We start from the raw sequence: 22,647 nt of genomic DNA, 5'->3' as shown, positions 1-22,647 counted from the left end.
ATGCATGGTATGATCTCAATTCTTGTATACTTATGAAGGGCTGTTTTGTGACACAGTATGTGATCTATCTTGGAGAATGTTCCATGTGCACTCGAGAAGAAAGTATATTCTGTTGCTTTGGGATGCAGAGTTCTAAATATATCTGTCAAGTCCATCTGATCCAATGTATCATTCAGGGCCCTCGTTTCTTTATTGACCATGTGTCTAGATGATCTATCCTTTGTTGTAAGTGGGGTATTAAAGTCCCCTGCAATTACCACATTCTTTTCAATAAGGTTGCTTATGTTTATGAGTAATTGTTTTATATATCTGGGGGCTCCCATATTCGGCGCATAGACATTTATAATTGTTACCTCTTCCTGATGGATAGACCCTGTAATTATTATATAGTGATCTTCTTCATCTCTTGTTACAACTTTTAATTTAAAGTCTAGTTTGTCTGATATAAGAATGGCTACTCCAGATTTCTTTTGACTCCCAGTAGCATGATAAATAGTTCTCCATCCCCTCACTTTCAATCTGAAGGTGTCGTCAGGTCTAAAATGAGTCTCTTGTAGACAGCAAATAGATGGGTCTTGTTTTTTTATATTGTGATACCCTATGTCTTTTGGTTGGCGCATTTAGTCCATTTACATTCAGTGATATTATAGAAAGATATGGGTTTAGAGTCATTGTGTTGTCTGTAGGTTTCATGCGTGTAGTGATGTCTCTGGTACTTTGTCTCACAGGATCCCCCTTAGGATCTCTTGTAGGGCTGGTTTAGTGGTGACGAATTCCTTCAGTTTTTTTGTTTGGGAAGACCTTTATCTCTCCTTCTATTCTAAATGACAGACTTGCTGGATAAATGATTCTCGGCTGCATATTTTTTCTGTTCATCATATTGAAGATTTCCTGCCATTCCTTTCTGGACTCCCAAGTTTCAGTAGAGAGATCTGTCACGAGTCTTATGGGTCTCCCTTTATATGTTAGAGCACGTTTATCCCTAGCTGCTTTCAGAATTTTCTCTTTATCCTTGTATTTTGCCAGTTTCACTATGATATGTCGTGCAGAAGATCGATTCAAGTTACATCTGAAGGGAATTCTCTGTGCCTCTTGGATTTCAATGTCTTTTTCCTTCCCCAGATCAGGGAAGTTCTCAGCTACGATTTCTTCAAGTACACCTTCAGCACCTTTCCCTCTCTCTTCCTCCTCTGGAATACCAATTATACGTAGATTATTTCTCTTTAGTGCATCACTTAGTTCTCTAATTTTCCCCTCATACTCCTGGATTTTATCTCTCTTTTTCTCAGCTTCTTCTTTTTCCATAATTCTATCTTCTAATTTACCTATTCTCACCTCTGCCTATTCAATCCGAGCTGTGGTCATCTCCATTTTATTTTGCAGCTCATTAATAGCATTTTTTAGCTCCTCCTGGCTCTTCCTTAGTCCCTTGATCTCTGTAGCAATAGATTCTCTGCTGTCCTCTATACTGTTTTCAAGCCCAGCAATTAATTTTATGACTATTATTCTAAATTCACTTTCTGTTATATTGTTTAAATAGTTTTTGATCAGTTCGTTAGATGTTGCTATTTCCTGGAGATTCTTTTGAGGGGAATTCTTCCGTTTAGTCATTTTGGATACTTCCTGGAGTGATGTGGAACTGCAGGGCACTTCCCGTGTGCTGTCTTGAATAACTTGCACTGGTGGGCGGGGCGCAGTCAGACCTGATGTCTGCTCCTAGCCCACTGCTGGGGCCACTGTCAGACTGGTGTGTACCTTCTCTTCCCCTCTCCTAGGGTTGGGATTCACTGTGGCGTGGTGTGGTGTGGCCCGTCTGGGCTACTTGCACACTGCCAGGCTTGTGGTGCTGGGGATCTGGCGTATTAGCTGCAGTGGATAGGCAAGGTGCACAGGGGTGGAAGGGGCAGGGTCAGCTTGCTTATGCTTTGGTGATCTGCTTCGGGAGGGGCCCTGCGGCACACGGAGGGAGTCCCACCCGCCAGAGGGATGGATCCACAGAAGCACAGCATTGGGTGTTCGTGCAGTGCAAGCAAGTTCCCTGGCAGGAACTGGTTCTTTTTGGGATTTTGGCTGGGGGATGGGCGAGGGAGATGGCGCTGGCGAGCGCCTTTGTTCCCCGCCAAGCAGAGCTCTGTCATTCATCTGGGGCTCAACTATTCTCCCTCCCGTTGTCCTCCAGCCCTCCCACTCTCCGAGCAAAGCTGTTAGCTTATAACCTTCCAGATGTTAAGTCCTGGTTGCCCTCGGAACACACTCCATCCCGCCCCTCCGCTTTTGTAAGCCAGACTCAGGGCTCTGCTTGGCCGGCGGGTTGCCCCTCTGCCCTGGCTCTCTCCTGCCAGTCCGTGTAGCGCATATCGCCTCTCTGCCCTTTCTACCCTCTTCTGTGGGCCTCTCGTCTATGCTTGGCTCTGGAGAATCCATTCTGCTACTCTTCTGGCGGTTTTCTGGGTTATTTAGGCAGGTGTGAGATCTAAGTGATCAGCAGGATGCGGTGAGCCCAGCATCCTCCTACGCCGCCATCTTCCCCCGATCCCAAGGTTAATATATTTTAAAAGTCAGTTGTTATTTTCATTGTACTATCATCAAGCAACTGGAAAATGTAAAGAGAAGACACCATTGTAAATCAGAGAATACCAAGTACTAGGAATAAGTATAAGAAAAGAAATGCAACACCCCTAGAAAGTGAGAAAGCTTATTAAAATATATATTAAAAGACTTAAGTAAGTAGACCAGATTCATGAGTAGCAAAACTCAATATTACAAAGATGGCAGTTTTTTCCAAAATAATCTATAGATTCAAAGCAATTTCAACCAAAATACAATAGGAATTTTATGGCACTGGAGAAAATCATTGTGTATATTGGAGAGGAAAAGGCAATAACCTGGGCACTTCTCAAAAAGAAAATCAAGGACCAGGGACTTTCTCTAATAAATACCAACAATTATACAAAATGACAAAAATTAAGAGAGGCCACAAAGATAGACAAAGTGACTAATAGACTAGGACTGTGAGCTCAGAATAGACCCACGTGTATATGTAACTTTGGTATTTCAGTGTGTATAAAATCAGCTCTAAAACTATGATATATGCTGTATAACAGAATCTTATTTAGCCTTAACAAGGAAAGAAATTCTAACACATGCCACAACATGGATGAACCTTATGGATGTTATTATGCTAAGTGAAATGAGCCAGTCACAAAATGGCAGATACTGGGGGCACCTGGATGGCTCAGTGAGCAGAGCATGCAACTCTTGATCTTGGGATCATGTGTTCAAGTGTAGAACCTACATTTAAAAAAAGCAAGCAAGCAGGGCACCTGGGTTGCTCAGTCGGTTGAGTGTCTGACTTCAGCTCAGGTCATGATTTCAGGGCTGGTGAATTTGAGCCCCGCATCAGGCTCCGTGCTGACTGCTCGGAGCCTGGAGCCTGCTTCAGATTCTGTGTCTCCCTCTTTCTCTGCCCCTCCCCCACTCATGTTCTGTCTCTCTCTCTCTCTCTCTCTCTCAAAAATAAACATTAAAAAAATTAAAAAAAAAAGAAAACATGTCAGACTAAACAGCTTTAACAAAATAAAAGCAAGCAAGCAAGCAAGCAAAGACTATATGATTCTACTTATATGAGGTACGCAGAGTGACCAAATTCATAGAGACAGAAAGCAGCACGGTAGTTATTAATCTGCTATTTTGGGACAAATAAATGCCCTTTTCCCTGGCCTCTTATTATATAAGTATTTGTTGGAGATTAATGAAGTTGGAAAAAAAGAAAAACCATATTAAATAAGTGTTTATTATGAACACAACCTTCAAAATACTTGCAGTAATGTGATTTGTGTGTGTGCTTGTGTGTGTATGTATACACCTACATATAATACACAAACTTACAAATACCAAATTTCATTTTTAAAAGCTGGGTAATGGGAGTGAGAACAAAAATGAGCAAAACAGTTTTGGGGACATCTGTGTTTTCATTCTGGGAAACTCTGTAGGAACATGAGCAATAAGAGATTCAAGTTAGCATTCAAGACCAACAGACAACATTTTTTACAGCTTTGTGACAGATATTGGTCAACCACGAAAGCAGTCTCCCCCAGACAGCACATTCCACAGACAGGATAGCTATGACAAAAATGAACTACAACTTTAAAACCACCAATAAGAAACCAAGAAGAAGCCACTGTTTTTAGCCAAGTATCCTGAATTGACAGCATGATTAATTGATCACAAACTACAGCATGTTGGAAGCAAGCTACTGTATAAAGAAACCTGCTTTATGAAATATAAGCATAACAACAATTAAGGCAATTTATCCAGTAATGAATCTTTTACTCCACCTTTAAAAACAGGAGCACTTGGTAAACACATGCAAAAAAATAAGTGCTTGTTCAAAAAGAAGTGGGAGATGAAAGTTGTCAGGAGATGGGAAATCAAGACAAATAAGGTCTTTAAATTTTTTTGATATTTATTTTTTTCTAAAAATCAATACATATCATTTCCTAAAAAACAGAAATGTAGAAAAACATCACATTAACTGTTCTTCAAACAAAACACAATTACTAAGCATTTTTAACCTACTTGTAAATCACACACTCTATGTAAACTTTTTAACTTATCCCATACAATTAATCATATTGTGTATTTTCTCATATTGCTACAGTCTCATAACTAATTTTTAATGAATATATAATACTCCATTAGGGAAATATAGATCTTGTGCATGTTGCCCCTCACTTAGTCCCTAGTCCTTCTACAGATTCAATTTCTGTTATGTTTCTTGTATATCTTATCATTCCAGATATTTCTACATATACAAGCAGGTGAATGTGTGTATGTGATGATAGCATACTTTAACAAACTTTTCCCCCTTGTGTCATTTCCTTATTTAAAATGTGTCATTGGAAATCGTTCTTTATTACTGCATAACATCTGCCTTATTTTTATTTTTTAAATTGTGGTAAAATATACAAAACATAAAATTTACCAGCTTAGCCATTTTAAAATGTGCAGTTCAGTAGTGTTAAGTAGATTCACATTGTTGTGGGACCAACCTCTAGAACTTTTTCTTTTTACAAAACTGAAATTCTGTACCCATTAATCAATCAACCCCATTCTCCTTTCCCAGCCCCTGACAACCATTATTCTATTTTCTGTTTCTATGAATTTGACCACATTAGACCCTATTTAAGTGGATTGATACAGTATTTGTCTTTTTGTGTCTGGTTATTTCCCTTAGCATGTCTTCAAGGTTTATCTATCATGTGTCAGACCTGTCTTCCTTTTTATAGTTGACTAATATTTCAGTGTGTATACACCCGTTTTGTTTATCCATTCATCTTTCAATGGACATTGAAACCTTGAAACACTGGGTTGTTTCCACCTTTGACTATTGTGAATAATGCTATGAACATGCATGTACAGATATCTCTCCAAGATCTCGCTTTATGTTCTCTTGAACATATACACACCGAAGGGGGATTGCTGGATCATGGGATAACTCAATTTTTAATTTTTTGATGAGCCACCATAGTGTTTTCCACAGTGGCTGCACCATTTTACATTCCTAGCAATAACACACAGAGTTCCAATTTTTCTACATCTTTGCCAACACTTGTTGATAATAGTCATCCTAATGGGGGTGAGGTGGTATCTCATTATGGTTTTGATTTGCATTTTCTTAATGATTAGCGTTGTTGAGCATCTTTTCATGTAATTGTTAGCCATTCTTATTTTAAGAGCTGAATATTATTGTATATAGAAACTATAATTTTTAAAATTAATATCCTGGTTAATAAACTGTCTCAGTTGCTCTTAAAAACAAAACTGCAATGACTCTCCTTTTACATTCTTCTGGTTTCCATTTAAAAAACCTTTCATTATGGAATTTCAAATATACACTAAAGTAGGCAAACTAATATGAAGAACTCCATGTACCAATGACCCAGTTTCAACAATTACCAACTTCTGGCCAGTTTTGTTTCACTGACATTCTTACCTATATCCCTCACCCCCACCTTTTATTTTAAAGAAAATCCCAGTCATTTTATCATTTAGTTTATAATTAGTTCCCCTTGTATCTTTAAAACTTGTACAGAGTTTTTATGTGCACACAATACATTTGTAAGATAAAGTCCAAAATGTGGATTTTCTGGGTCAAAGTGGAGCTGAATTTTACATTATGATAGATATTGCTAACTTGTCCTCAGTAAAAATTGTGTAGATTTATTCTTCCATCATCAGTAAATCAAAGTACCTGTGCTCCCTATATTCTCATCAGAACAGCATATTGTCAAACTTTAATTTTTGCCTTTATGTGAAATTTTTTTTAACATTTTAATTATGACATTGGATACCTTCTTGTACTTTTAAAAGTCATTTCTATTTCTTTTCCTGTGGAAACCTGTGTATATACCTTGTCTATTTTTCTGAGTGGTTGAACGTTTTCTTACTGACTCCTTTTGTAATAAGGAAATTAGACCTTTTTTGGTTGCTATTTCTCGTATTTGTTTGCTATGTAGAAATTTTAATATTCCTATTTGGTCACATTTATTCATCTTTAATTTTAGGACTTCTGGGGTTTGTATCCTGTTTGGAAAGTATCTCTCCAGAGCAACCTTAATTTTTTTCTCCTGTGTTTTCTTCTAATATTTTAATATGCTCCCCCTTTTTACATGTGAACCCTTGCTCTGTTTAGAATTTTGATATAAGAATATCAAAGTCATCCAGTGACCACTCCGCACATATACAGGCTGGTGGGGCACATGGTTATAAGACCTGATATCCTGAAGAGATCATGTATATTTGTGCTGTGTAACCTATATTACATCCTTGGTAGAGTTCAGGTTTTGGTGGAGGTAATAAGCAAAGAGGATGAGAACCAGCAAGAGAAGAAACAATGCAGAGACAAGACCATCTCAAAAAAAGATTAACTTTCCCAAATTCACCATTTGTCAGCGCTGTGAAATCCTAGAGGGCACCCCAGAACGTGCCAGGCTTCGTGAACAGGGATTCAGTACTGACTGGCCAATGCAGAGAAGGACCGCTCCGAGAGTCTGGGGAGCTTACTTCATTCACCTTCTTACGGAGTCTCCTCGGGACCCCTCACCCAGATGGGGTGGAACTCCAACACTCTGGGCCCAAAGTCTTCGGGCAGAGCCACGCGGTCCGTCAGCCCAGCCAGAGGTGTCTCGAAGAAGGAAAACCTAACAGTTCCTCCGCTCGCGGGGTGACAGCGTCACCCCAGAGGAGCAGCAGAGGCCAGTCCCACTACGTCCAGCGTAAGCCTGGAGCTCTGGGGAAGCCGCCGTCTGGCCCTAGGGCCTTTTTCTCCACCACCCAGGGTTGGTCTCGGGCGCGTGCCTCGGGGCGGAGCTGGGCGGCAGAGATCGGGCAGGGGCGGAGCTGAGGCGGAGCTGAGGCGGAGCTGGAAGCGGGGGCTGTGACGGTAGGGCGGGACTGGGCGGTGCCGAGACGCGGGATGGAGCGCGGGGGGGGGGTGGGGGAGGTGGGACTGGGCGGGGCCTAGATGCGGGGGCGTATTGGGGGCGGGGCCATCCGGGGCGGTGCTGGGAGCGGATCGGCGCCGGAGTGTGGGGTGGGCAGTGCTAAAGTTAGCGAGGTGGGGCCGAGGACTGGCCGGAGGCAGGACGAGGCCCCGGAAGGGAAGGAGTTGGAGGCGGAGCCAGACGGGGTGGGCGGGGGAACCAGGCGGGGCGCCGGGCCGAGGACCGGCCAAGGAAGGCGGGGCCGGCGGGGCGGGGCTAGGGCGGGGAAGAGGCAGCGTTTCGCCGCGCCGCGGGCCGGGTCCCCGCGCCCACCTCTCCTGGACCCTGTCCCGCGCGCGCCCCCGTGCGGCACTCCCAGCCATTTGCCGGCTGCGGGCCGGAGGCGGCGGCGGCCTCCCCGCCCCTTGCTGGCCTCTCCTTCCTGCTTGCGGCCCGCCCGCCAGCCCGCCAGCAGCCGGCCGAAGCGCGAGGGAGGAGACGGCGGTCGGAGCTGCGCCGGCAGCCAAAGTGCAGAGGGACAACGGCCGACTGCGGAGAGATGCTGGGCGTGGCGGCAGGAATGACCAACAGGTAAGGGCCGGGTCCTGCCGGGGCCGCCCTGCGCTCGGCACCCGCCACGTCGGCAGCGGACCGCTTCCCCGGCCTTCCCGCGGGCCTGCGCGCCGGCCGGGGGCGGGCGGCCTCTCTCCCCGCGCTCCGGCCTCGGCCCGAACCGCTCGGTGGCCGCGGATCCCAGCGCGGAGTGCGGTAGCGTCCCCGGTCTCCCGCAGCCACGCTTCCGCGCTGCCCCCTGGGGCGCTCAGACCAGGGCTGGCGGCCGCTCATGAGAGGTTCCACTAGTTATTGGTGACGTGTCCAATATCGCCTAAGCCCTTCGAGGGCTTAGCGCAGCAGCCCACAGCAGATGCTTGTTGACTGAATAATTCATATCCCAGCGGTTGGAGCACGTATATAGACCAGCGACTCTCAAACGTCTTGGTCTTAGCACGCATTTTAAAAATAAGAGAACTTTTTGCTTGTGATGGTTATTCCTGTAGGTATTTACTGGATTAGAAGTGAAATCTGAGGCATTTAAAAATGTTTAATTCATTAGAGAAACAGTTAATTCATGATATGTTAACAGACATAACACATTTTTATGAAAATAATCATTTTCCTAAACAAAAAAATCAGTGCAACGAGTGGTGTTCTTTTACATTTTGCAAATCTCTTAAATGTCTGCCATAGTAGGACAACTAGAGTTTCCTAAATGCATTGCATTCAGTCTACTGCGATGTGTTTTGGTTGAAAACCTGTGTGAAGAAAATCTGGTCTTACACAAATATGTCGTTGGAAAAGGGAGGAGTGTTTTAATACCTTTTTCAGATAATTTGTGGATATTTTTTTGCTGCTACCCCCAATGGTAGATTCGTTTGGAAGTGGAATCTGAAGCCTTACCAGTAAGCTTTTCACACTCTGTTAGGTTAAAATTCATTGGTCTGTCTTGCAGTTTGAATGGACTTGTTACCCATTGTAACATCATATGTTGGTCATTTGGAAAATGTTGGTTCATAGAGTTAGGCACATCTTCCAAATGCTGACACATTTCATTGTACTATACTACGGGATAATATTTGTTAATATTACCACTGATTTCATTAGAAATCTCTTTAAGTATGAGAACATGCCAAGCTCAAGGTGGTGGCAACAAGTTTCCACCATTCGGAATTTCAGTTGAAAGTTTGATTTTTATTATTGGCAGGAAACTACTGTCAGTTGTTTTCCTCAAAGTGAGAGGCTCACTTTTTTGAGCCTCAGGAAATGTCTGCCAAGTACCAGTCTAAAAACCATAGTTTATCACTTATTATTTCCAGTAAAAATGGTATATCCTGAAGAACATTTAATTCACCTCATCACTCAGGGACACATGTGCTTTTCCTGGAGACAGCCACCTTACTTTGGTATGCAGCAGAACTGCTGTATGCATACCTCCCTTTTCATCACAAGTAACAAGAAAGTCAGGATTTAATAACATTAATAATTTGTACCACTTCATCAAGGACATTTTTTCGTTTTTTGAAAAATTAACTGAATATCAAGTCGATACAAAATTTAAAAGATATGTAAGATATAAAGAATAATGATACAGTGGATACACAGTATAAAAAACATAAACTGTTTCCTTTTAAGGCCCTTGAACACCTTCCTGATCTAGGATCCCTCCTTGATCCCATCCCCTTCCCATCTTGAATTTGCTATTAGCAATACTTTTTTTTTTTTTTTTTTTTTTGGTATTAAGTACATTCATGTTGTTGGATGACCATCACCACCACCCATGCATCTCTGGAATTCTTTTCATTTTACAAAACTGAAACTCTGTACCCATTAAACAACAACTTTCTTTTCCTCCCTCCCTATCAACCCCTGGTAACTCCTATTCTGATTTTTGTCTCTGATTTTGATGATTCCAGGTACCTCATATACGTGGAATCAATTATATACAGTGTTTGTCTTTCTGTGATTGGCTTATTTCATTCACTTGGCATAATATGCTCAAGGTTCATCCATGTTCATCAGCATGTCAGAATTTCCTTGCTTTTTAGAGCTGAATAATATTCTGTTGTTTATAAGTACCATTCATTTGTTTTATAAGTACCATTCACTTGGCATAATATGCTCAAGGTTCATCCAAGTTCATCAGCATGTCAGAATTTCCTTGCTTTTTAGAGCTGAATAATATTCTGTTGTTTATAAGTACCATTCATTTGTTTTCTTTATCTGTTCATCTTTTGATGGTTACTTGGATTGCTGTATGTTTTACCTATTGTGAATAATGATGCTATGAACATAGGTATGCATTCTTTAATTGAAAAATTTTTAAGTTTATTTATTTATTTTGAGAGAAAGAGGGTGTGCGTGCATGTGTGCAGGTTGAGGAGGAGCAGAGAGAGAGAGAGAGAGAGAGAGAGAGAGAGAGAATCCCAAGCAGGCTCCATGCTGTCGTGCAGAGCTCCATGTGGGGCTCCATCTCACAAACTGCGAGATCATGACCTGAGTGGGGCTCGAAACCACAAAACTGGGAGATCATGACCTGAGCCAAAATCAAGAGTCAGATGCTTAACCCACAGAGCCACCCAGGTGCCCCTCTTTAATTGAAGTTTTTATAGTTTCACATACAGTTATAAAAAATAATTAAGAGAGATCCAGTGTATCCTTTACCCAGTTTCCCCCAATGATATTTTGCAAAATTGTAGTACAGTATCACAATCATGATATTGATGGTAATACAATCCATCAGTTTTATTCAGATTTCCTAGTCATGTGTGTATGGGGGGGGTGGTGGTGGGTGGATGTGTATTTAGTTCTGTGTAATTTTATCACAGGTGGTGGTGCATGTGTCTATCACCACAGTCAAGAACTAGAACAGTGAGTTCCAGGACCACAAGGATCCCACGTGTTGCCATGTTATACCCACACCCACCTCCATGTTTCTTCCTCTTTCTTAAAGCCTGGAAACCACTCATCTGTTTAGCATTTCTAAAATGTTGTCATTTCAAAAATTTTATAGAAGCAAATCAGACGTATATAACCTTTTGGGATTGCCTTTTATAAAATCCAGCTTAATTCCCTGGACATGCCTCCAAGCTGTAGTTCTTTGTTGTGGCTGAGTAGTACTCCATGGTATGGGTATGGGACAGTCTGTTCTCCAGTTGAAGGATCTTTGGGCTATTTCCAGGTGTGGACTGTTAATAAAGATACTATGAACTGGTTTTTATGTAGATAACAAGTTTTCCTTTCTCTGGGATAAATGTCCAAGAGTGTAGTTGCTGGATTGTATGGTAATTTCAGTTTTCACTTTCTAAGAAATTGATGGATTATTTCAAAGTGGCTGGAATTCAGTTGCACCACTAAGGGACCAGCTTTTATACCCACTTATACCCACTTTTGCTTTTGCGTTGTCAGTGAAAGTGTCAGTACAGTGCAAAAGGCTACAGCAACTTTTTTTGGAACTTCTTGGCACCATTATTAAGAGGGTTTTGATCTCCCAGACCTCTTGTAAAGGTCTTGGAGATTACCCCCCCCCACCCCCCACCCAGCCACCACCTCCTCCAGGGTTTTGAGATTACATTTTGAGAACCACTGTTAATGACATAATCCTAAATGATGAGGGAAGTGCAGATATTTTTAAAAGAATATATAGAAAGATTTCTCTTAAAATATATATTAAAGGCTTGTTGTAGTGTGTGTGTTCTGGTTTTGGAAGTTTTTAGTGGGACTTACTAGCTAAGACTTGAAGAACCACTATGGAAAAAGCAGTTTTCTGCCCTTAAGGATTTTCAGGACAGGATGACTAGTGTTGTTATGAAAAGGGAGAATGTCATGGCAGCGAGGGTCTTCCTAAAACTTCAGTGCTGTATGCCTGTTTGTTTGTATTGGTGAGGAAATTGGGCTCTTCACTTTTAAGAAAAGTAATGAAAATTAGGTGGTGAAAAGATACCTTCAATTCTGGTTGTTCTGTGCCGTATGAGCTTAGAGACAACAATCCAACAGGAATGCTGTCTTGATTTTTTTTGTTTTATCATTGATCTGCAATGTTATATTAGTTTCAGGTGTACAACATAGTTATTGGACAATTCCATACATTACAAAGTGCATACGTTACAAATTGCTCACCACGGTAAATGCAGTTATCATGTCACCATACAGTGTTGTTACAGAATTATTGGCTGTATTCCCTATGTTGTGATTTTTATCACCTTGACTTAATTTATTTTAGAACTGGAAATCTGTAAATGCCCTTCACCTGTTTTGCCCTTGCCCCCATCCCCTGCCACATCTCCCCCACCCCGTGACCACCAGTTTGTTCTCTGAGGCTGTTTGTGTTTTATATTGTTTGTTCATTTTTGTTTTTTAGATTCCACGTATTATCATTCCCATCCCTTTCCTTTTTGGTAGTCCCTTGAACTGTCTTCTGGAAAGCTCTTTCTCTTGCCCAATGTGGATATAGCACTTGAGCTTTCCTATCTTCCTAGAGAGGGCCTTTCTGCCCCTCCACTGGGTCAGAGAAACTTCAATAGCTATAGCAGATCTATAATGGGAGAGCAGAGCTTTGCTCTGAGAGTCTCTATTTTTAATAGTGTTGTGTTTGTTCTTCAGATAATCATTTAAATAAACCCCAGTGTAGGTCATGTTCTTAGTTAAGGTTGCACTTAAATAGAAGACAAAACATCTCAGGCCATTTGTCGATTTTACATTTCTTGTAATTACGCTTTAAGCTGTGGTTTCCCACCCACAGGAGTATTATCTACATTACATGCTGGACTGTTGCCATGTTGTCTTCCAAAAACTTCAATTTTAAGATACTTGAGAAGCAAAGGCTGCTTCACCTGCTGCTACACACTGTGCATTCTACCCCACAGTGGTTTTATCTCCCCTCATACTGATATCATCTCATCTCTTTTATTTGATCTCATCAGACATTTCTACACTGGAGTTCACAGGGGGGGAGAGGTGGAAGCATTTTCCTGCATATTTCTTTTTTTTTTTTCCTTCATGTTGGAGCCTGTTTTGGAGTTTGATGAGTCCACAAGGACATTTAACATAAGGGTTGGGAAGTTGCAGATAAGTCAGGCTCTGAATAGTGTGTTCTGTGTAGGGTAGGTAAAATGGTGCTAGCAATTGAGTTCGAATGCTGACAGATATGTTGGGGGTGGGAGACACCTGAAGTCTGGGGTCTTACCAGGATGTCTGAGGGTCATGTATGATAAAGTGATAAAAACAGATAAAAACTGTTTGCAAAAAATGTGTATATATACACACACACATACTCTGTGTATAAAAATGCAATCATAGTTGTACTGTTTTGCAATTGCTTTTTTTAAAGATATTTTTTAAATTTTAGTAAAATACATGTAACAAAATGTACCATCTTAATCATTTTTCAGTGTACATTCAGTGGCATTAAGTACATTCACATTGGGGTACGACCGTCACCACTGTCCATCTCCAGAACTTTCTCATTATCCCAAACTGAAACTCTAGGCCCATTAAACAGTATTGCCCCAATGTGGGAATAAGCTTAGGAATTCCCTGAGCTTGCACCCATGGGTTAGGAAGGCATAAAGAAATAGAAAGCCATAGGATATACACACCCAAGTTTGGGCAAATAAGATTAGGTAAACGGGGCAAAGTCCCCCAGAATAGGTAAAGTGGGGCAGAGGCTCTCAGTATAGGACAAAGGTATAGGAATAGGGAACCTCAGGATGAAAACATCCAAGATGAGGTAAACAAGATTAGGTATTCAGGGTGGAAATGCCCCCCAATTTAGTAATAGCTGAAAGCTGCTTTCACAAGAAGGAAGGACCAAATTAGGTAAACAGGTAAATAGGGCAGTGGACCTCAGCAGAGTGAAGTTGCCCAGAGGGGAGCTAATTAGCAAAAGAAAGGTGCCTTGTTGACCCTGAGATAGCATGCTTTGTCTTTCTTGTCCCCTAGGCCAGTTTAGGTAAACAGAGGTGGGGCCTTATGTCTGCTGTAAACAACCTTCTGCCTGGCACCAGGATTTTGTTTTGTATTGACCCAAACCCCTAATCCCGCATATCTTCAAAACCCCCTTTCCCCCATGCCCTTGAGTTAATGTTCACAGATTCATGGTCTCTTTGTGCACACCCATCACCACATTTGTAAGCCTTCTGATCCCAATAAAAACGGAGCAACGACCCTTACTTGGGGCTCTTGTCTTCTCCTGGATGTTAGCATCTCTCGCATTTTTAATCCTGCATCCCACTTTCTTGCTGGACAAGAAAGAACTCCAGACCCAGAGTCTATGACACCCCCTTCCTGGCAGTTGTTTTTTCTAACTTAATAAGCTGTCTTACAGGTTTTCCTGTGTGGCATATCTAGATCTACTGTAAGTTTTAACTTTAGATTGGCTGTGTATAGTAGTTCAAAGTATGCATGTGATGTGACTTACATAACCAGCCCTTGATAGACATTTCAGTTCCAGATTTTTGTTATTACAAGCCCTTTGAACATCTGTGCCAGTGCTTCCATAGGAGATACCTGAGGGTAGAGTGGGTGTGTGCATGGATGGTTGGACCCATGTTCCAGTCCCACTTCTGTCCCTTCATGGCTCTGTGGCCTTACCCGGTTAAGCTCTTTAAGGCTTATTTCCTTAATTTATGAAGTAATATCTATCTCAGAGAATCATTGTGAGCATTAAATATAATGGCAAATATAAAGATTTCTGAAAGATACAAATGTAGTTGTTAGTAATTGTTGCCCCTGGAGAGGCAGTCTATGAATCTAAGGAATTTAGGAATCTAGAATGAGAGGGGAATTTTTTTACTATGTGCCTTTTCGTACGGTTTTGATTTTTTTAAAAATCTTTTTTAATGTTTACTTTTTATTTCTTTGATAGCACAAGCAGGAATGGGTCAGAGAGAGGGAGACAGAGGATATGAAGTGGGTTCTGTGCTGACAGCAGTGAGCCTGATATGGGACTTAAACTCACAAACCATGAGATCATGACCTGAGCTGAAGTCAGACGTTCAACTGACTGAGCTACCTAGGCACCCTGTTTTGATTTTTTTTAACCTTGTGCATGTAAAATTTTTTAATGGGTCTGACTTCATGCCAGGAACATAGTAGGTGTTCAGTTAATAGTTAACTGTAGTTGTTGATGTTGATTTTTTCCTATCATCCTGGTTGTTTTTTCCAAGCTTACAACTTCTGACCTCATTGTCTGTTAATGGCATTGATTCAGTCCTTTGTGATTTCTTCCTTTCCTTTACTTCCTGTACCCACATTCTTGCTGAGTTCCTACCTTAGAATTTTTTTTTTTATCCATATTTCTTTCTCATTCCTTTCTTACTAACTTTTCCACCCTCGTCCTGATTACCTTTCAAGTGAGTGTAAGAAAACAATATTAAGGCTGGGGAAGACTTAGAGAATGCAAAATAAAATATATATGCATATTAAACATTTGAGGTGGAACACATAATTTTGTGTGTTCCTGTTTGTCATTTAAATGTTGGTAAAGTACAGATTCTTTTAAAAGTGTTATGAGATTTGTGGTAGCATTTTTGTACTGTATGCTTTCTGTTAGCATATACTGAAAACACAATTACAGTAACATGAAGATCTAAGAAATTTGCCTAGCATTTAAAAAATGTTTTCATGTGGGAAAAAGAATCTACTAAACTGATGTATTCAATGCTTTTGTGGGCCTACTATAGTAGTCCACTAAACTGTTCCTTTATTTTATAGGTCAGGAGTTGGATAGAGAGGTAATTTTATTTATCTCTGTTCAAGGCCACAGAATGAGTGGCTCTAGTGCTTAGGACTAGACCCCAAACTTTGAAGGTAGTGTGGAGTCCTCTCTGCTGTGCTACATTAGTTTGTTCTATTACTGCATTCAAATTGCACTGTTAATAGTTTGTTACATATATATTTTATCTTCCTATCTATATTGTAAATGCCTTGAAGGCTGAGCCTTTTATCTATCTGAGCCCCATTAACATAGTGATTCTGGAAATGTCCAAATGAATTATTAAATGTTGCCTTAGAATTGTTCTGTCACAGAGGTCCTGGATGTCACTCTTTTTTTCAGGTGGATTCCTTTTGTGAAATGTGTTTTTTGGGGCATGGGATTCGTAGGCACACATGATGGTGATTGTATTTGTTCATTCCCAGAGCCTTAGGTCTTTTTACCCACACATGTCCACTGCCCTCACATGGCATAGTCTGAGAGTTTCCTTCCTATCGATAGGCTTCTTTACTGATATATCAGTTAAGTGACAAATATACCAGCTGCTTAAACAGATTGTAAATTATTTCTCATTGGTAAGTGTAGTAGTTGTTGGTTTTGTTTTTGTGTGTTTTTTTGTTTTAAAGCTGGACGCACTGCTGTTCCGTATGGAATCTGCCTTACTAATATAATATGGAAGAGAGGGGATGCAGTTGCTGCCTCTGCCACAGCTGGTAGTTCCTTCTTCTCAATTCAGTAGATTCCACAGATTTTTTAATATATAAGGTACAGTGCACATACAGCTGTGGGGATTGAAAAGGCAAATAAGACATGGTCTCAACTCTAGAGTGTCTTCCAGTTTGACTATTCTGTCATTCATGTTGGCTCCAGATTTTCCTGCAGCACCACTTTGGTCATATTACTCCACTTTTCAGAATATCGAGAAGGCTTTTTATTGCCTATCACAAAGTCCAAACTCTCGAGCCTAAAGTTTAAGGCTCTTTGTGGTCTGGCCCCAGCCTGTCTTTATAGCCTTGTCACACACTGTTCCCTTAGTCTGTGTTTCACTAAACTCTCACCTACTTGCCATTTTCTGAAAACATCTAGTGTTTCCCGTCCCTGTGTCTTTGTTCATACTATTCTTTTGGGCCAGAAAACGTATTCTCCTGTGTCTTTTTGGCACTTGGGACAAAATTGCCACTTCTCTCATGAAATAATGAATTTCTGGAACATTTATTGAGCTCTTGTTGTGTGCTTGGGGAATTAGGGATTCAGAGCTTGTGTTTGTCCTCTGAAAGCATTTAGACTTTTTTTGGTAGTTATCAGCTTCTGTTTTGTGTTATACTTGTTTGTGTATATGTCTAACTTTTTCTGCCAAATTGTGATCTCTGAATCTAAAGGAATGTCTTAATCAAAATTTGTTAAATGTCCAAAGAAAAACAAACTAGATTTAAATCAACTTTATTTCTCCTTTTATTTCTTCATTTGTTAGTGAATGGAAAATTCAGTGCTGGTTCTGCTTAGTGCCTGTGACACCATTGAATAAACCCATCACACTTTGAGTAAAACAACATAGCTTTCACATTTGGTTTAACTTAACTCTTCAGTATAGTGTATATTAGTGGTGGAGACCCAGCACCCATGAAACATTAGGAAGAAATTCAAATGATGTTTAGTCATCCATGTTTATTTAGATAATTTCGTTTCATTGTCAGTCCACTGACAAAGCTTTTGAAAGCTTTCTTAGTGATAACCACCTTTTATTAATTACCTACTTCGACAAAAAGTACTTTAAAGATGTTGAACATTTATGTAACAAATTTTACCTTCACAGTCACATCGTGAGGTAGAGTTTTTTTATGCCCACTTTTACAGATGAGTGATCTAAACTCAAGAGATGAAGAACTCACCAAGTTCCACATTCATGACAGAGCCGGGGTTCACCTGTGTCTCCTCCATTTGCTTCAGTATTCAGTAGGTCAGAGCTCTCTACTTTGCCTGTATTTCAAATCTTTCTCTTATCTTCGCGTGCCAGCCAGCCTATCCAGTTTTATTCCCCATTACTCTTTCTTTACATCATCTTATTGCCAGACATACAACAGTTCTTCTTTCTGAACTTGGTTTTTCCTTTTTTGTGAGGCAGAGAGTTCCAAATCTTGTGCTCAAGGCCCAGCTTAAACTTGAAGATGGTTTCCCTGGCTGCTTCAACCTCTTGTTAGTCTTTTCTTTCTTGGCCTCCTAGAGAACATATTGGATAAGATTAAGTTATTTACTAAAATTTAGTGTGTGGATACTTGTGTGCAACACACAAGTGACTCCTATGTTAAGTTTGAACTCTTGGCTATCTATGCTTGTATATACTAAAGTATTATTTATAAATTTGGGAAGATAGTTCCAATTCAGTGTGCATTCATTTGTGTATGCTGTGGAGCATATTATAATATAGTGAGGGATTACATTTATCTACTTTGTATTGCATCTCATATGTGTATACAGGTATCATAGGAGAAGTTTTAAAAAGTCTTTTAGAAATTTAAAGGAGGAAACGATCATTTGTCACCTGTTATAGACTTACTGTTATTTATTTAAGATGTGGGGATCAGTCAAATGTTTATTGAGATCTCTTTGGAGGTAGAGACATATCGGTCATGGCAGTGTTGAACCAGGGGCTGCTTTATTTGGAACATTGTAGGGGAGATTCGTGACTCTCAGTCTCAATACATGGGCCACAGACCAACAGCGTGGGGGGATCATACTAACTGCAGATTGCTCACCCTCTTCCCGTACTTCTTGGGGGAAAATGTCATGAAATCTGTACTTTTAAATTTTTTATTATGGAGAATTTCAGACATTTACAAAACTGGAGGGATTAATGTATCCCCATGTGCTACCACTCAGCTTCACTAATTATTGACTGATGGTAAATCTTTGAGGGCCAATCTTTTTTCATTCCTCTCTTTCCTATGGCATATCACAAAGATTTTAATATGTATCCTTAAAAGATAAGGACTCTTCTAATAAAACTTTTTAAATGTCACTACAACATCATTATCACACCTGAAAAATATTACTAACAATTCCTTGGTATCATCAACTACTCAGTTAAACTTTCCATTTATTTCAGATATCCATTTTATTTTATAGGTATTCTGAATTGGCATCTAAGTAAGGTTTATGTGTTTTGGTAGCTTGCTAAATCTGTTCATCAGATCCCAGCAGCATACTAAATTCTCTGGGTTTTAACGTATATATTCCAGACTTGGAGCTGAAGAATCTGGCAGTCTGGAAATGCCAACAGATCAGATCAAAAAGCCACAACAAAGGGCTGCTCTCTGTAGCCAAAAGACCAGGAGAGAGACAGTCTAACACGATATAAAACATCTAGACAGCATATGCTGTACTCCAATCAAACACCCAGAAAAAACTGTGGCCACACCACTACTCATGCCAGCAGAGTCCAAGGGGGAGACTAGACTCACCAGGCTGGACCCAGGCACCCCAACACCTCTGTCATGGTGGGGTCAGTGAATGTCAAGGAATCAAGACTTTCATACTCACCAGCTGGTAATTACTGCCCCCCTCTCCCAATTATCACAGTGTTAGTAGAGACAATGTGGGGAACTAGAACTCTCATCCTGGCTCACCATTAGTGAAGAATCCCCATCTTGGGTGTCAACAGAGGCCAATGGGGAACATATACTTCCACCTCCATTTGGCAGTAATGAGGGCACTCCTTTGCCAAAGAGATTTCAGAGAAAGCCAGTTTCATAACATAGTATGAAAATATTCATGTTTTATTAGGAAATAATTTATCCTAGCAAGAACCAGGAAAATCTCAAAGTGAAGAAAAAAGGACAATAAATAGATTTTAGCACCAAGATGACAGAAATGTTAGAATTATCTGACAGAGATTTTAAAGCACTCATAATAAAAATGCTTCAGTGAGCTATTGTGAAGATGCTTGAAACAAATGAGGAAGTAGAAAGCCACAGCAAAGAAATAAGATATAAAGAAGATTCAAATGGAAGTTCTGCAGCTCAAAAATATAATAACCAAAATAAAAATCTCAACGGAGAACTCAATAGTGGATGGGTTCAACTGAAGGAGACTGAGGAAGGAATCAGTGAACTGGAATGTAAAATAGTAAAAATTACCCAGTGTGAACAACAGAGATAAAATAGACTGGGGGAAAAAACAAAGCCTCAGGGACTTGTGGAACTATAACAAAAGAGCTAACTTTGTGTCATTTGAATTCTGAAAGGAGAGGGATGGGGGTAGGGTAGAAAAATACTAGAGGAAATAATGGCTGAAAATTTCCCCAGTTTGCAGGAAACATAAACATACAGATTCAAGAAGCTGCACAAGCCACAAACAGAATAAACCCAAAGAAATTCAGTCCAAGATGCATAATGATTAAACTTCTGAGAACTAAAGACCTAAAAAAAAAGCCTTGAAAGCAGCCAGAGAGGGGAAAAATGACACCTTACCTTTATAGGAGAGAATTTGGATGACAGCAGAGTTTTCATCAGAAACTATGGAGGCCAAAAGGGTATTGGCGTAATATTTTCAAATTTAGAAGGAATAATTGTCACTTGGTATTCTATATTCTCTGAAAATATCCTTCAGGAATAGAAGGGATGCAGTAAATTCTCATGAAGAGAAACTAAGGGAATTTGTGATCAGCAGATCTTAACACCTCACTCCCCTCACTGTTCCCCCATGGGTAAGAGAAGTTCTCTAAACAGAAAGGAAATTATAAAAGAATGAACCATGGGGCACCTGGCTCAGTTAAGTATCTGACTTCAGTTCTGGTTATGATCTCACAGTTCGTGAGTTCGAGCCCCATGTCAGGCTCTGTGTTGACAGCTCAGAGCCTGGAACCTGCTTCAAATTCTGTCTGACCCTCCCCACTCACACTCTGTCTCTGTCTCTCTCTCAAGAATAAATAAACATTAAAAAAAATTTAAAAGAATGAACCGTGGAACCTTAAGAATGAAGAAAGAACGTGGTAAAGCATAAATGTGAATAAATACTATAGACTTTCTGCTTTTGAATTTTCAAAGTTATGTTTGATGAATGAAGCAAAATTGTAACAGTGATGTGATTTTAAATTAATGTAGAGAAAATTTTTAAACAGGGATGGTAAAGGGTTATAGGAGAAAGTTTTGTATACGTCACTCAAGGTGGTAAAATGAGGACACCTGAGGACTATAAGTTACATATATATGGTATACTTAGAGCAGCCACAAAGATATCAAAGAGATACCCTTAAAACTAGACAAATCAAAGTGGAATTCTAGAAAGTGTTGAAGTAACCCACAAAAAGACAGGAAAAAGAAAACAAACAAACAGAATAAACAAAAAACAAATGGCAGACTTAAGCCCCAATATATCAGTAATTACATTAAATGTAAGTAGGTTAAATATACAAATTATAAGACAGAATTTTATGGAGTAGGTTAAACAGTGTGGCCCAACTATATCATATGTAAGAAACTCACTTCAAATATAGTATAATGATATAGGCAGATTGAAAGGAAAAGGATGCGAAAAGATATAACATGCAAGCATCAATTGAAGGAAATCAGGCGCCTGGGTGGCTCAGTTGGTTAAGCAACCGACTTCAGCTCAGGTCATGATCTCATTGTTCATGAGTTCGAGCCCTGCGTCAGGCTCTGTGCTGACAGCTCAGAGCCTGGAGCCTACTTCAGATTCTGTGTCTTTCTCTCTCTCTACCCCTCCCCTGCTCATGCTCTGTGTCTTTCTGTCTCTCAATAATAAATAAATGTTAAAGAAAAAAAATTTTTTTAAATCAAAGGAAATCAGGAGTGATAGTGTTAATATATCAGATATAGATATCAGATAAAGTAGACTTCAGGGTAAAGTAACTTACCAGAGACAGGGGTTATGTAAAGGATCAGGCTACCAAGAAGATGTAGCAATCCCAAATGTGTCTCTACCAAACAACAGAGCTGTAAAACATGGGAAGCAAACCCAGTAGAAGTAAAAGGAGAAATAGACAAAACCACAATTATAATTAGAGACTTCAACACAACACCCAGCAGAAAATTAGTAAGAACATAGTTGAACTATGTTCAACACCATCATTAACTGGAAATTGACATCTGGAGACTACTTTATCCAGCAGTAGCATAATATACACTCTTATCAAGCTCGTGTAGAATAGTCAACACGATAGACCACATTCTGGGCCATAAAATAAAACTTACCTAATTTAAAAGAATAGAAACCAGACAATTATGCTGTCAGACGACAACATAATTAAACTAGAAGTCAACAACAGAAAAAAGACTGGAAAACCATAAAATATTTGATTAAAACACACTTCTGAATAATACATGAGTCAAAGAAGAAATCTCAGAGAGAAATGTAAGAATATTTTCAACTAATGAAAATGAGCACACAAGTTATCAAAGTTTGTGGGCTGCAGTGGGAGCAGTGCTTAGAGGGAAATTTATACCACTGAATGCATATATTAGAAAATAAAAAAGAACTAAAATCAGTAATCTAAGTTTTCACCTTAGGAAACTAGAAAAGGAAGAGCAAATTAAATCCAAGTAAGCAGAAGGAAAAAAAAGTAATAAGAATTAGAGCAGAAATCAGTGAAATTCAAAACAGGAAATGAATAGAGAATATCAGTAAAACCAAAAAGCTGGTGTTTGGAAAAGTTTAACAAAAGTGATAAGGCTAAAAAAAAAAAAAAGTGATAAGGTTATACCAGGCTAAGAAAAAAAAAAGAGGATACAAATTACTAATACCAGAAATGAAAGAGGAGATATCACTACAGATCCCATCCCATGGAAATCAAAAGGATAAGAAAGAAATACCATGAACAACTCCATGCCCAGTGATAATTTATGTGAAATGGACCAATTCCTTGAAAGACACAATTTG

At 39.9% G+C, this 22,647-nt stretch overlaps 1 protein-coding gene across 1 annotated transcript in view; it reads left to right on the top strand.

The window, feature by feature from the left end:
• The first annotated feature begins 7,912 nt into the window (after window positions 1-7,912).
• Window positions 7,913-22,647, top strand: part of LIMS1 (LIM zinc finger domain containing 1) — a 157,129-nt gene continuing 142,394 nt past the window's right edge. The window contains exon 1 of the mRNA XM_047069440.1: window positions 7,913-8,075. Within this exon, the coding sequence (XP_046925396.1) occupies window positions 8,044-8,075 (32 nt within the window). The 5' untranslated portion in view covers window positions 7,913-8,043. The remainder of the gene's footprint in view (window positions 8,076-22,647) is intronic.

This window comes from Lynx rufus, unplaced genomic scaffold (assembly GCF_022079265.1).
Source record: "Lynx rufus isolate CCGP_SWC_20201006 ecotype Redwood Valley unplaced genomic scaffold, mLynRuf1.p SCAF_8, whole genome shotgun sequence".
NCBI lineage: Eukaryota > Metazoa > Chordata > Mammalia > Carnivora > Felidae > Lynx > Lynx rufus.
Note: the sequence above shows the minus strand (reverse complement) of the source record. Positions and strands in the feature narration are given on the sequence as shown.